The 16,516-nt window shown below is 42.3% G+C and overlaps 1 protein-coding gene across 1 annotated transcript in view; it reads right to left on the bottom strand.

Moving 5' to 3' along the window:
• The window catches only part of LOC121271949 (transient receptor potential cation channel subfamily M member 1-like), a 71,970-nt gene continuing 55,454 nt past the window's right edge, over positions 1-16,516 (bottom strand). The window contains exons 22-27 of the mRNA XM_041178205.1: positions 15,055-15,229; positions 13,828-13,848; positions 12,774-12,918; positions 12,098-12,288; positions 2,685-2,817; positions 1-1,255 (exon numbers count right to left, since the gene is read on the bottom strand). Of these exons, the coding sequence (XP_041034139.1) occupies positions 1-1,255; positions 2,685-2,817; positions 12,098-12,288; positions 12,774-12,918; positions 13,828-13,848; positions 15,055-15,229 (1,920 nt within the window). The remainder of the gene's footprint in view (positions 1,256-2,684; positions 2,818-12,097; positions 12,289-12,773; positions 12,919-13,827; positions 13,849-15,054; positions 15,230-16,516) is intronic.

Below are 16,516 nucleotides of genomic sequence, written 5' to 3' on the forward strand. Positions count from 1 at the left end.
TTAGCAAAAGGTCTCAGTTGATTTCTTCTTCAGGCCTGCTGCTCGACTACTACCCGTCCTCCGGGGGTCTCTATACACCTGACGGGGGTCTCCGCACACCTGCCGCAGGTCTTTTGTGCTGAATGCTTGTTTTGGTTTTTTGAAGCTTTCTCCCATCATGTGCATTGTTTGCCTGCTGTGTCCGTGAAGACTCTTTGACCTCGAGGAGATGAATTTATCCGGTGTGACTGTTAAAAAGTTTTTGGACTTTGGGACTGTTCTCAGCACCTCTGCTCTAGGTGGCGAATGATCCAAGGCCCAGCTCCCAGTGTCACTGTCATCCTCCATGTCTGTCAGCTCCTGTTTTTGCTCTGCCAATGTCTCAGGAGAGGATGGTAATGTTTGGTGAGTGGCTTCTTGCTCCTCCCCTCGTTCTTCAGTCAAATTTTTATAAAACTTGCGCTCATACTGAGTGACCCATTCTGGGGTCTTTGTAGAAAAGCGTCTGGCATCTAGCCCAAAGATGACACTTCTAGACTTTACCACCGTGGTCTGGCATGCACCATAGGTTTGTGAAGGAAAGTAATTAGCCTCTTTGGACTTCTCTAAGGGAAATGAGAAACAAGCCTCCAACTTTGTTCGTGCTAATGACCCAGCTTCGTTGACTAATTTTCCATTCAAGTCAGCTTCTGTTTCACGCAGGAACCTTTGGTAATTAGTTTCCTCTTTTGTGTTAAAAGGGCCCTGATAGCCATCAGACGAGGAAACAAAGATGTCGACACAGGAGTTGAAACTCCTGGGGTCCTGTGTGACTCCCAGCCTTGGGCTGTTTCCCTTCATCCTCCGGGTGCTCGAGGATTGGTGCAGCCCAAACCGACGTTTTGGCGTCATGTTGATTTTCTGTTCCGCAAGTTCCTTTTCATCTCTCAGTGCAATCGCGGAATAATTCTTCCTGTGAGATCCCATTGAGGGAGACATTAGGCCTGTGCTGTCTTCAAAGTTTGTGTCATCTCCATCCATGTAGAAGCGATACATGCTCGATGCCTCAGTGCTGTTTTGTCTGATCAGGTAGGAAGCATCACATTCTGAAGGACACCTTGAGCGAGTGTGGGTTAGCTCTGCCTTATCTATACCGGCCAGTTTTTCCATAGCACTAACCATGCGGCCAGAGAATTCCTCCAGTTGTGCCAAGCGAATATCAACAGTTTGGAGTGAAGCTTTCATGAAATGTTCCCTCTCATTCACTTCCTCCAAACGCATAGTCATATTCTCCACTCTGAAATATCAAGGGAAGCACTTGTCAAATAAATGAGATCAAGTTTCTGAGTGAAATCACTAAACTGCAATTATACCCGAGCAAAATTACTGTGGGTTCTGTAAATCTTACATAAAAAACAGAAAATGCTGAAAATACTCCAGTTCAGGCAGCATCTGTGAAGAGAGAATCTAAGTTACAGGGCTTGGAGTCCCCATGCTGCATCGCTCATGCGACGCAATCTTGAAACGTAAAATCCCCTGATTGGGCCAGAGGCGAGCTAGTCATCCCGGTTATCGTGGCGCCGAGCCCAGCCAGGAAGGGGGAGCTGCCCGCACAGCACGACTGGCAAAGGCAGATGGAAGTTACGAAGGGGCCTGCTGCTGCTGCCTTGCAAAAGAGAGCAGGCAACTCCTTGGGGCCGGAAGCCTTGCCGAGCACAAAAGCGGCCTCGTGGCGAAATGAGAGGTCATGTACGTGATCTGACACAAGACTCCCAGGTGCTGAGATATTTCATCTTATCAAAATACTTTAACATCTCCCCGACGTTGACGTGCACCAGACTGTCCAGAGACTTCCGGGAATATGATTTTCAAATCACGCCCACATTCCCAACCCCAACAGCAACTGAAAATCAGGCCCAACATTTTAGTTCTGAGGAAAGGTCATCGGCCTAAAACAGGAACTCTGTTTTTCTTTCCACAGATGCTGCTGAGTATTTCCAGCATTCTCTGTCTTTATTTGAAATTATACTTTTTTTTAATTTGTTTATGGGAGGGCATCTCTACCTAGGCCACATTTATTGCCCATTCCTAATTACCCTTGAGAAGATGGTGATGAGCTGCCTTCTTGAACCACTGCAGTCCATGTGGTGTAGGCACACCCACAGTGCTGTTAGGGAGCTTGATTAATATTGTTTGTATTCCCTCCGGTACAGAAGATTAAAGGCTGTTCTAATTGACGTTTAAGTTGGTGAAAGGATTTGATTGGATAGGTGAGAAAAACTATCTCCTCAGGTGGGACAGCCCAGGAGAAGGGGCATCACCTAAAAATTAGAGCCAGCTCTTTCAGGATGATGTCAGGGACCACTTCTTCACACAAATGTTCATGGAAATCTGGAATTCTATTCTCCCAAAAGCTGTTGAGACTGGGGCTCAATCAAAAATTTATAAACTGAGATTAATAGATTTTTGTTAACCAAAGGTATTACAGAACAAAGGTGAGTAGATGGGGTTGAGATTACAGATCAGCTATGATCTAACTGAATGGCAGAACAAGTTCGAAGGTGGAATTGTCTCCTGTTCCTATGTTCTAATAGAGGGAGAATCGTAGGCAGAAGCAGGAAACTCTTGCTAGTATGTCTGGACAGAACATGTCACACAATGAGAAGTTACACTTGACAGGACTTTCCCAGGAACAAAAGGCGCATCCAACAGAGCAAACAACCCACCTTTCAGATGTGATCCGAATACGCTCATCATTCGATGATTGCTCTCGATCTTCTTTCTGTGTGAAGTACTGTTCCACGCACTGCTCCTCAAACTCCTGCAGCTTCTTCAATTCTTCTTCACTGAGGATTAGTTCTGTCACAAGGAAGGAGAAGTAAGAATATTATTCATACATACATGGTAAAATGATGCAAGTAAAAGATTATTAAAAATCAATACTGATCTGACTGAAAAATCAAAGATACAAGCATTGTGATCTGTTACTGGGGCTGGCAATGGGGAGTGAGGGATGACTGGAACAGATGTACATGAGGAGGCAATTTAGACCCTCAACCCTGTTCCAACATTCAATGAGATCATGGTTGATCTCCAACCTAACTTCATATACCCATCTTTGCCCCATATTCTTTAATACCTTTGGTTAACAAAAATCTGTCAATCTCAGACTTCAAATTAGCAAGTGATCCAGCTACAGTTGCCATTTGCAGAAGAGAGTTCCAAATTTCTACTGTCCTTTGTGTGTAGAAGTATTTCTTAATTTCATTCCCGAAAGACCTGGTTCCAATTTTTAGATTCTGACCATAGTCCTAGGCTCCCCAACTAGCAGAAATTGTTTCTCTATCTACTCTATCTGTTCCGCTAAAAACCTTGAGAACTTTGATTAAATCACCTCTTACTCTTCTAAGTTCCAGGGAACACAATCCTATAATCTCCCCTCGTAATTTAACCCTTGGAGTTGGTATAATTTTGGTAAATCTACGCTGCACTCTCTCCGAGGCCAAAATATCCTTCCAAAGATATGATACCCAGTACTGCTTATAGTACTCCAGGTGTAGTCTATCTAGGTTAGTCCATCGCCAAGAGTGGCTCGGTAGCACCACTACTGACTGAGCTGGCCGAGTCCTAAAGGTTATAGCTGCTAGACTGGGTCTGCGGCAGGTGTGAGGGAACTAACAAGAGGGAAAAACATACTTGACCTCATCCTCACCAACCTGCCTACCGCAGATACATCTGTCCATGACAGCATTGGTAGGAGTGAGCACCGCAAAGTCATTGTGGAGATGAAGTCCCGCCTTCACGTTGAGGATACCCTCCAACATGTTGTGTGGCACTATCACCGTGCTAACTGGGAGAGATTTTGAACAGATCTAGCAACTCAAGATTAGGCATCCATGAGGTGCTGTGGGCTATCAGCAGCCGCAGACTTATACTTGAACACAATCTGTAACCTCATAGCCCGGTATATCCCCCACTCTATCATTACCATCAAGCCAGGGGATCAACCCTGGTTCTATGAAGAGTGCAGGAGGGTATGCCAGGAGCAGCACCAGGCATACCTAAAAATGAGGTGTCAACCTGGTGAAGCTATAACACAGGATTACTTGCATGCCAAACAACATAAGCAGCAAGCGATCCCACAACCAACAGATCAGATCTAAGCTCTTCAGTCCTGCCACATCCAGTCGTGAATAGTGGTGGACAATTAAACAACTCACTGGAGGAGGAGGCTCCACAAATATCCCCATCCTCAATGATGGGGGAGCCCAGCACATCAGTGCAAAAGATAAGGCTGAAGCATTTGCTACAATCTTCAGCCGGAAGTTGTGAGTGGATGATCCATCTCAGCCTCCCCCAGAGGTCCCCAGCATCACAGATGCCAGTCTTCAGGCAATTCGATTCACTCAACATATCAAGAAATGGCTGAAGGCGCCGGATAACGCAAAGGCTATGGTGGCCCACTCCCGCCGAGCCCACCCGACAAATGTAAAATTCTGGCCTAAAATTCATTTGCCATAGTCTTGTCCATTCACAATTCTTTGTAATTTTATGTCTCCTTCTACTTACAACGTTGCCTATCTTGTTTCAACAGCAAAGTTGGATATGTGGCTTTCTAACGCATCATCTAAGTCATTAAGAAATTAAGTAGTTTAGATAGGACAACACTAGTCACCGCTGCCAACTAGAGTGCCTGCCCGCTACCCCAACCTCAGTCTTCTGCTGCTCAGCCAATTTACTAACAAGTCAATAATTTGCCTTCAATTCCATGAACTTCAACTTTAACTGACAGTCTCTTTTGAGGGACTTTATCAAATACCTTCTAGAAGTCCAAAAAAAACATCCATAGGCATTTTCCTGTCCCATACTTTAGTCACTCTTTCACAAATATTCAAAGCGTTCAGGCACCCTATCCTTAACTACAGGCTCTGTAATTTCCCAACATCAGATGTTAGGCTAATTGGTCTATAATTCTATGGTTTCCCTCTCTCACCATTCCTAAACAGCAGAATGACATGAACAATTTTCCAATCTAAAGGAATGGTTCCGAATCAAGAGAACTTTGGAAGTTAGGGCATCTACAATGTTCTTGCCTACTTCCTTCAAATCCCTGAGATACAAGGCATCTGGTCCAAGGGATCTGTTACTCTTTGGTGCAATTACTGTTATTTTGGTATGTCATGTCGATAAGACATGAAAGAGATTATAAGCTGTTTAAATCTTGATTTATAACAAAGAGAGAGCCATCAAATTTGTTATACTTGTGGAGGCGCTAATAGCCACCATCTATCTCCTAAGGTGAACAATGGATTTCAACCAGTGGCATAGAAACTGATTGTTAACCTGAAATATAGGAGCAGAAGTAGGCCATTCGGCCCATCGAGTCTGCGCCATTATTCAATGAGATTATGGCTGATCTGATAATCCTCAACTCCACTTTCCTGCCTTTTCCCCATAACCCTTGCTTCCCTTCCTGATTAAAAATCTGTCTATCTCAGCATTTAATATACTTATAGATCTAGCTTCTACAGTCCTCTACGGTAAAGAATTCCACAGATTCACTACCTTCTGAGCGAAGAAATTCCTCCTCATCCCTGTTTTAAATGGGCGCCCCTTTACTCTGAGATTATGCCCTCTGGTCCTAAACACTCCCACAAGGAGAAACAAGCTCTCAGCATCTACCCTGTCAAGCCCCCTAAGATTCTTATATGTTTCAGTAAAGGTGCCTCTCATTCTTCTAAACCCTTATGAGTACAGGCCCAACCTACTCAACCTCTCCTCATAGGAAAATCCCTCCATACCCAGGATTAACCTAGTAAACCTTCTTTGGACTGCCTCCAATGCCAGTATATCTTTCCTTAGATAAGGGGACCAAAATTGTTCGGTATTCTAGATGTGGTCTAACTAGTGCCTTGTATAGTTTTAGCAAGTCTTTCCTATTTTTATCACACTTCATTACAAACCCATCAACTCCCACAGCTACCTAGCTACCTCAACTACAGCTCCTCACACCCCGCTTCCTGTAAGGACTCCATCCCATTCTCTCAGTTCCTTCACCTCCATCGCATCTGTTCTGATGATACCACTTTCCAAAATGGCACTTCTGACATGTCTTCCTTCTTCCTTAACCAAGGTTTCCCACCCACTGTGGCTGACAGGGCGCTCAGGACCCATCTCCCGCACCTCTGCCCTCACACCTTCCCCTCCCTCCCAGAACCATGATAGGGTCCCCCTTGTCCTCACTTTTCACCCCACCAGCCTCCGTATTCAAAGGATCATCCTCCGCCATTTTTGCCAACTCCAGCATGATGCCATCACCAAATACATCTTCCCCTCACCCTCTCTGTCAGCATTCCATAGGGACCGTTCCCTCTGGGACACCCTGGTCCACTCCTCCATCTCCTCATCCCCTTCCCATGGCACCTTCCCATGCAAACGCTCCTTTAACTCTTCCCTCCTCACCATCCAAGGCCCGAACACTTCAATTCAGCACTTCACTTCTACTTCCTTCAATTTGATTTTCTGCATCCGCTGCCCAATGTGGTCTCCTCTACATCAGGGAGACCAAACGCAGACTGAGTGACCACTTTGCGGAACACCTTCAGTCTGTGTGCAAGCATGCCCCGGACCTTCCTGTCACTTGCCATTTCAACACAACATCCTGCTCTCATGCCCACATGTCCACCCTTGGCCTGCTGCAATGTTCCAGTGAAGCCCAATGCAAACTGGAGGAACAGCACCTCATCTTCCGATTAGGCACTTTACAGCCTTCCGGACTTAACATTGAGTTCAACAACTTCAGACCATGAACTCTCTCCTCCATCCTCACCCCATTTTTAATCCCCTTTTTTCTACATTAATTTTTATTTTTTATCCACTTATTTTATTTTTATTCATTTATCTGGGGTTTTATCCCCTTTTTTATCCCATTTACTATCCTTTTTTTACCCCTCACTGCCCCATCCCACCACCCCATCCCCCAAAGGGCCATCAGTTACTTGTTCCGTATTGTTCTTTCACACAACGCTACCCTTGTTATGCTATTATCATATTCTGCTTTCTTACCTTTATGCTACTATCAGCACCTTTTTTAGCACTAACCACTACTATAAACACTCCCTTTGTCCTTCAGTTCATGACATCTTTGTCAATCCCTCCTTTGTCCCCAGGCCTTTTATTCAGCTCCACCTGCCCCACCCCCTTAAACAGTATAAATTTCATCGTATTTCCACTTCTTTTCAGCTCTGAAGAAGGGTCATATGTATTCAAAATGTTAACTTCATTTTTCTCTCTCCACAGATGCTGTTGGACCTGTTGAGTTTTTCCAGTCTATTCTGCTTTTGTTTCAGATTTCCAGCAACTGCAGTATTTTGCTTTTATTTTCCCTATTTTTATACTCCATTCCCTTTGAAATAAAGGCCAATATTCCATTTGCTTTCCCTATTACCTGTTGAACTTGTATGTTAGCTTTTTGGGATTCATGTACAAGAACTCCCAAATCCCTCTGTGCTGCAGCCTTCTGCAGTCTTTCTCCATTTAAATAATGTTCAGCTCCTCTATTCTTCCTGCCAATGTGCATAACCTCACATTTTCTCACATTATATTCCATCTGCCAAGTTTTTGCCCACTCACCTAACCTGTCTATATCCCTCTGTAGACTCATTATGTCATCCTCACCACTTGCCTTCTCACCTATTTTAGCGTCATCAGCAAACTTGGTGATAGTACATTCATTTCCCTCATCTAAGTCATTAATATATACTGTAAATAATTGAGGCCCAGCACTGATCCCTGTGGCACTCCACTAGTTACAGGTTGCCATCCTGAAAATGCCCCCCTTATCCCAACTCTCTGTCTTCTGTTAGTTAGCCAATCCTCTATTTATGCTAATGTATAACCCCCAACACCATTGCTCTTATCTTATTAAGTAGCCATATGTGTGGTACCTTATCGAACACCTTTTGGAAATCCAAATATATTACATCTACTGGTTCCCCTTTATCTATCCTGCTTGTTACATCCTCAAAGAATTCTAATAAATTTGTTAGGCATGATGTCCCCTTCATGTAGCCATGCTGACTCTGCTTGATTAGATTATGTATTTCTAAATGCTTTGCTGTTACATCCTTTATAATAGACTCCAAAATTTTCCCAATGACAAATGTTAAGCTAATTGGCCTATAGTTACCCATTTTTTGTCTCCCTCCCTTTTTGAATAAGGGTGCTACATTGGCCATTCTCCAATCCTCTGGGATTTGTTCAGAATCTAAGGATTCTTGGAAGATTACTACCAGTGCATCCAATATCTCTGTAGCTACTTCCTTTAATATCCTAGGATGCAACCCATCAGGTCCAGGGGACTTATTGGCCTTTAGCCTCATTAGTTTCCCTAGTACTTTTTCTCTAGTGATAGTTACTGTATTTATTTCCTCCCCCACTCTTTTGCCCCTTGATTATTTAGTATTTTTGGAATGCTATTAGTATGTTCTACTGTGAATTTATTCAACTCCTCTACCATTTCCTGGTCCCCCATTATTATTTCCCCAGCCTCATTCTCTAAGGGGCCTATGTTTACTTTGGCCTCTCTCTTCCTTTTAATATATTTAAAGAAGGTCTTGTTGTCCATTTTTATATTACTTGCTAGTTTACCCTCAAAGTTTATTTTCTCCCTCTTTATTATTTTTTGGTCATCTTTTGTTGGTTTTTAAAACTTTTCCAATCCTCTGGCTTACTACTAACCTTTGTCACGTTGTATGTTTTTTCTTTCAATCTGATACTGTCCTTAACTTCCTTGGTTAACCATGGTTGGTTTATCCCCTTCCTTGAATCCTTCTTCCTCACTGGGAAATATCTTTGTTGAGAGTCATGAACTATTTTCTTAAACATCTGCCATTGTTCATCGACCATCTTTTCTGCTAAATTGCTTTCCCAGTCCACTCCAGCCAATTCTGCCCTCATTCCATTGTAATTACCCTTATTTAAGTTTAGCAGTTGTTTCTGACTCAAGTTTCTCATTTTCAAATTGAATGTTAAATTCTACCATATTATGGTCACTGTTTCCTAGGGGATCCTTTACTCTGAGATCATTTATTAAACCTGCCTCATTACACATTATCAGATCCAAAATAGCTTGATCCTTGGTTGGATTCACAACATATTGTTCTACCAATCTATCCCAAATACACTCTTAAGAATTCTTGCTGGTGTCTACCTCTGCCAATTTGATTTTCCCAATCTAAGTGAAGATTACAGCCACCCATGATTAATGTACTGTCTTTTTTACGTGCCCTTATTATCTCCTGATTTATCCTCTGTCCTATAATGTATCTACTGTCAGGGGGCCTATAGACTACTCCCACCAGTGTCTTCTTCCCATTGTTATTTCTTACCTCCGCCCACATGGATTCTACATCTTCCGATCCAAGATCGTTTCTTGCTATCGTACTTATTCCATCCCATACTAACAAAGCTACCCAGCTACCCTTTCCTTCCTGTCGGTCCTTTTGAAATGTCACATAACCCTGAATATTTAGTTCTCAGCTTTGATCTCCTTGTAACCATGTCTCCATAATGGCTATAAGATCACACCCATTAACCTCTATTTGTGCTGTCAATTGATTTATTTTGTTCCGAATACTATGTGCATTTAAGTAAAGGGCCATTAATTTTGCTTTTTTTAACCATTTTTCTCCCTTTGACCCTATTTGCTGTTTTTTTTTAAATCAATGGACAACACCACATGACCTAAGCTCCTTTGGCCTTTGGGAAGTTTTAATGTCACATGGACTCTCAGGGGAGTTTTATTTTAATATCCAGCCTGCCAACACCAAAGCAGGAATCCAGACTGACAACAGAGTCTGTCTCAAGTCTAAACCTCCTCAAAGCCTGGTTCTCTGGAAGATTCCTGCCATCGCCTGTAGAATGGGCCAAGTCTCTGTGTACCAACCTCATCCTGCTGTGTCATCACCATCTTTTAAGCCAGCTGAACTCGCTTGAACTTTAACTTCTATGTGAAGGAACCTTCACTGGACTCTGACATTCATATAAATTAATATCCACATCTTTTAAGTTAGCAGCGGTTGTAAAACTCTTTTTTCCCCTACCTCTTTCTTGTATGCCTGTGTGTGTGTGTGTGTATGTAGTTACGATGACCATCCCATGGGTTTGAATATATGAATAAATAATACTTCTGATTTAACCCTAAAGAGAGTTTGCTGCAAGTCACTTTAAAATTGACTTCACAAAGAAAGGTTTGGGGAAACACATCACAGCCTATTTCAAGATTAAACCACCTCTGCTTACAGACAGACGGTGAGAAAGTAAAAGAGTTCAGTTTGCCTCTCTTCCCTATCCGTAACACTAACATTAATTTTGGTAAGGCCCTAATATTAATTTCTCTGGGATACCTGGTATGCTGATCTCTGCCTCTACTGTAAATACTGAAGCAAAGTAACTATTCTGATGTCCATCGTTTCCTTATTTTATGGACAGCATCACCACGATCGATTTTCAAGGGGCCCACATTGCTCCTGACCACCTCTTTTTTCTAATATCATTGCAATAACTGTGTTGATTTTGCTATCCCTTTCAATTTCCTTTTCATAGTCCCTTTTTGTAGTTCTTACTCTCTCGTCAACTTTGTTGTTCTTTGTATCTTTCCCAGTTGTCAGAACCTGTAGAATTTTGCATTTTGGAATGCATTTTCTTTTACTTTTAATGTTATCCCTTAAGCTTTAGTTGTCCTTGCCTCTCCTTTTTGACAGGTAGACCTCTTGCCCCTGAGAGATATAAACTGGCCTGCATCACATTAAATTATTTTTTGAATATCTGCCACAGATCTTCTGCTGTTTTACCCATTAACAGACTTGCTCAGAGTACTGTCTCATCTCACTGAAGTCAGCCTAACTTAAATCTAGAATCTTAGTGGCCGTTTCACATTTCTACCTTTCAAACACTAAAATAAACTTAATCATTTTCTGATCAACTATTAGATAAATATTAATGCAGCATTAAGCTAAGTAAATTTTGCTCATTACTAAATTGAATATGGTCAGCCTTCTTATTGTTTCTCGGACATATTATTGCAGAAAACTATCCTAGAAATATTCTGACATGAGTCAGGGTGCTTACGTTTAGTGTGCTTATCCCGATCTATGTGAAAGTTAAGGTCCTACATTAAGACTACTCTGCTTTTACTACGTTTGTTTAATCTCTGTATTTATACTATCTGTCACTCCACAGCTGCTAGCAGCAGGTCAATACACAACTCCCACTACTTTCTTAAATCCTTTCTATTTCTTAATTCTATCCATAAAGTCTCCACTGCCTGCCCACCCCTTACTATATCCTCCCTGGTCGTTGATGTGATTTCATCCTTAATCACAAAGGCGCCTTCTGTGGGCTTCATAGCCTGGTATATATTGTTCCCAATCCTGACAATCTTGCAGCCATATCTCAGTAATGGTTAATATGTACATCCTCCAAATTGAATTTGCCACCACAATTCATTTGATTTGTCTTTTTTCTCAATGCGTTTGTATAAAGATCATTTATTTGGGCTAGACACCCTAACTGGTCCTGCTCTAATATTTTACTTAAACATTTTTTTACTTCTCTCTCCTGGTTAAATTAATTTACATCTTTTCATTTTCTCTTTACCTGTGGTGCCAAAAACACACTTTCTAACTGTTACTCCACTCTATTTCCTTTGTTTGCTTTTGAACTGTTATCTAATCTACCTTTTCCATCTGAATCCTTGCCCATTTACTAGTTAAAGGTCCTTGTGACTGCCCTATTCTCCTTTTCTCTAGGATTCTGGTCCTAGTCCAGTTCAGGTGGAGTCCATCTCAGTGGTACATTTCCTTCCAGTACAAATATTGGTGCAGTGTCCCATGAAATGGAAGCCCTCTTTCTCACATCATTCATTCAGCCATGTGTTCACATCCTTAATCTGCTTGTCCCTTTGCCAATTTGCATTTAGCTCAGGTAATGATCCAGAGATTATAACGCATGAAGTCCTTGGGGTTGGTAGAGATCAAAGGTGTTTACAGCAGGGGTTGAAGCAGAGACAGCTGTTGGGAATGGGACTCTTGCACAGGGGTGTAAGGCACAGTTATTATTGTTATGGCAGTGTACACACTCAATCCCCGATCCCGTTCTTCCACCTCCTTGTTCTTCCTGCGACAGCAGTGATGCGCAACCATAGACAGGTAACTGAAGATGATGAGCGGTGGAGGGAAGACCGGCCTTTCATGGAATGTTAAGATTAGTTGATAGCGCTGGAACTTCCACACCTGGTTTGAGATGGAAATCACCTCCAGGAAAGTATTGCTGCAGAACAGAGGAGATCTCAATCAATAAACCCACAACAAGAAAATCAAACAATGATCAGGGTCTACAGTCCAGCGGAGGGAAGAGGGAAAGGGGAGAGGAAGGAAATTGAAGGATGGGAAAAGGAGAAGGAGGGCAAAGGCCAACAGTCCAGGGAGAGTGGTTATGGGAAGCAGGAGAAAGGATGGGGCCTGGGGAGGGCAGGGTGACTCTGAGTAAAAAAGAAATGAAGCAAGAAACAATGTAATGAGTCTCAATTTTATCCAGAGAAGATGGTGGGGAGGAAGATCAAGTAGAACAAGATTACTGGAGCTTTGAAGGAATAAGAGAGAAGAGTTCATAGATGCACTGATCATAGTAAATTACAGGAGACAGCAGCAGGTAAATTATCTGCTCCTGCATGACTGATTATAATCTGCAGCTTGTTTAAACTGTCAGTTACTATAGAGCTGCAAAGGTAGACATGTTAACATTCTGATTCTTACTTGAAGACAGCAATCAGCAGATTTACGAGGAGGACATTAGCAACCAGAAGGTAACAAGCCATGATAGCAGGAATAATCCAGGCTCCTGGGATACAGGGAGGGAGACGCTTCCCATCATCATCAAATAGATTCTCCCCACAAGGAGCTAAAGGGAAAGAAACTCTTCACAATATGATATAAACAAGGAATGACACAAGGTGCACTGACTACAAGCCCAAAGCCCATTTCATTGACAGTTATTTCAAGGAACAGGACCCTCTTCTCCCATTTTTTGATTGCAGCTCATTATTTGGGGAAACCAAGAAGGTGACTCCATGTCCAACTATCATGTGGACTGAGACAAAGGATGATCAGAACACGGGGCACACTTGCCCAAACTGCAGGGGTAAGCCTACACAAACATGCAGAGGCATGCTGCTCAAACTGTGGGGCACATCTGACAAACCACGGGGCAAGTCTGCACAAACCACAGGGGCACACCTGCGCAGTACAGATTTGTAGCACAGCTTTCCAGAGCTAAGAGGAACGGAGTGACTGTTGTGAGCAAACACTAACACGTAGATACAAATCCACATTCACTGATAGTCTGCATATGTGTATGAGTTAAGTTGCCTACGTGGACAGTATTTTGGAATGAGTAAAATCTCCTGACCAGCTCACACACTGTGCCTGAACTTCACAGGAAACTGAGGCTCAGTATCACCCATCAAGCAATGACATAATTTCTGCCACTGCCTTTAACATAGCGAGTGAGTAAACTGACAGATCCTCACAGCCAGACTGGGCTAGCAGGCTTGAAACAATTTAATCAGTCCAACCGTGCATGTGGCTGGTGAATATCAGCCTTTTAAGATCAACCTAAACATAACAATGAACAGAAAAGACTCAGTTAAAGGTTGATGGCTTTATATCTGGCCTTTGTGACCAGAGAACACAGAATCACAAATGCAGATACTGCATATCATCATCAAATCATGCCCACAATCCAAACAAATACAAACACAACACAAACAAAATACTTCCCTCCCCTGCAGCAAAATTGTTTCAAACTTACGATTAATTTCCATGGCATATACTAGGGCAAGATTCCATCATGGTAGAGCAAAAATGAAGAAAGCAAAACAGGACAATGAGAGCAGACCTCCACAATATCAAAAGCAAGAATTCCTGGCATACATAATTAAAATAAAAATAATGTTGCAGTCCTGGAGAATGATGCACAGAGAGTTCAGTCCAGGGAAACAGCAAATAATGCATCAACCATTCAGTACACAATCTCAAATTATCAATTTCTTTGTACTGAAGATTGAGAACCTGACCTCACTCTCCATGAATGCAAAGATGATATGGCAGGTGATTGTTCTACACAACAATCTGCAGCTAATGCAAAAAGTTCCATAGATTTTCACATGTAATTCAAATGTGAAGTATTTTCCTCTTTGAAGCTATGAAATTGTCATATAAAATGTGCACTCGGGTTTTGGACTCTACTTTCCAATGTAAAATAATTCAACTTCCAAATATGAATAACGCCAGTATGTTTGCTGATCCCTGTGAGTTCATGAGCTGTCAACATTTTCATCAACATTGCTCCAATTGCTCTTGGTAACGATTTCTGAAACAGAGGACCTGCATTATCTTTCCTTCCAATGAAGCAGTGCTGTATGATATTAGAGGTTAAAGATCCCTCAATCTGTACTTTCCTTATTCTTGCAAATTCATTTCTTGCCCTTCAACAGGCTAGTTTCCTGGAATTGGGAACCAGTTAGATTTAGACACTCTGTCAATATTTATCAAATGATCTTTTAACTTCTCAGTGGTTCACTGATTAGATTTTATGGCTCACTTCAGACCAGTAAAGGGTCAGAGTGTTCTGTGCAGGGTTAGCTGACTCAGCCAGGCTGGCTCATATAAATGACAGCTGCCTTCAGCTTTGGTCTCAGGGGTCAGGTGGATTCTTGCTCCTGGTCTCTGCCAAGTGACCCCTGGATATGAATGAAGCACAAACAGGTTCGAGCATGATGCCTCCCATGGATAAATATCCCAGTCAATTACTACAGCACAATTGGCATCCATGGGACAGTACCCCAATAGGGGTCAGCACTTTCAGGGAGATGAAGAGAAAATGGAGACATTAACAGGGCAGCCTGCTGTATGTCAGGATGTTATTGCTTCAGACACTAATGGTGGCAGTAACCCTTGGCATCAGCTTGGCTGTTTTAGTACTGATCATCTGCCCAAGAAACAGGAAGCAGAGTCTTACTATAAATTCTAGTCTTACGGTCTATCTGATCCGCAAACACCTCTCCATAGATCATCCAGTAGGGCATGTAGAAAATATTCCGGGCCAATCTCCAGGAAGGCTCCTCATCCGGGTGTAGAATCGCCTGTCTCGACACTCCGAAACTCATCAGGACCACCAGCATAATGACAACAAAGTACAGCATGTCAACCATCTGCAACAGAGTAGTTAAATGGCCAGTCCATCATAGACAAAGTTAATGCTATATCACATAGCCAAGGTCATCACACAGCACTGAGCCACGGGGTCATCACATACCAGGGGTGGGGGGGGTGGGGGAAGGCTTAAGGTCATCACACAACTCTGAATCAACTGCATCTATTTTGCTGATACTAATCAGGCCCCATTACTAAACTCCATTCCTGCATTTTGACAAAATGGGTGTGTAATGATTTGTATTATTTCTGCATTGCATCTTGTATGATTTGAAGCAGGTGGAATTAATCTATGAATTGATTTCAGTTGGCTCTACATTTAAAGGAATCAGTTTCTCTCTAAGACAGAGCTGTGGTTGGGTTGGGCTGGACAGGGGGTGCATGGTGTGTGTGGCAGTAGCTACAGCACAACACTGCCCAGATGCACCTACAAATTCAATGAGCATCAGTAGTTTTTGTAATTAGTGCCACTTCCTCTTGTCAGTACCTAGTCATTCTGGGCAATCTGTTTTTGAAATATTTATGTGTGAAGATATTTGAATTAAGCAAACTGATCATCAAAGTCAAAGTTGATGAATGAAATGAAGACAGTGCAAACTGCAATCTTTCAATAACTCAGTTCACTACAATAAACTTACAAAGTCGAACACTGTTAGGGCAACGTGAAAGTCATGTTATTCACCAATAACACTGCATTGATAAGTCTGCAAAAGATTGTTTCATCCTAAAGTCTTGCATGTTATGGGGCTGGATAATAAATATGTTCCAAGTCGAACACCTGATGGATCAATTCTAGTTGTTTTAAGTATTGTCCAACCAAATTCCTGCTGGCTTACTGTTTGTGTAACTATTTTAGTTGCAAATGACTAATGGTCTTAACCTGAAGGTAATGGTTTGATGACACAATATTTAGTATGTTACAGAGTAGACTGGGGGATGTGATGGACTTCCAACACAATCTCTGATGCGTTATATACAATTAAGGGGTAATTGTTAATTCTGTGGCTAACCCCCTGATAGGAATTGTCCCATAGGAGACTCAACCTATTTATTGAAACTCTGCTATGAATATGAGCAAAAAGGATTTGTTGATAGCATGAGACCGAGGGTGGAATCATCCCAGATTTACATTCCTCTCACAGGGCACCATATTTAAACAGCAGCGCGTGCACACTTCTGAATGTTTGCAGCCAAGGAGGGCACCAGTAAAAACATGGCCCCAAAAGCTGAGAAAAGTGCAGCCCCAGATTCAATGACACGTTCCTGGGACGCCTGCTGGACACTGT

The sequence above is a fragment of the Carcharodon carcharias genome, chromosome 32, assembly GCF_017639515.1.
Source record: "Carcharodon carcharias isolate sCarCar2 chromosome 32, sCarCar2.pri, whole genome shotgun sequence".
NCBI classification, from domain to species: Eukaryota; Metazoa; Chordata; class Chondrichthyes; order Lamniformes; family Lamnidae; genus Carcharodon; species Carcharodon carcharias.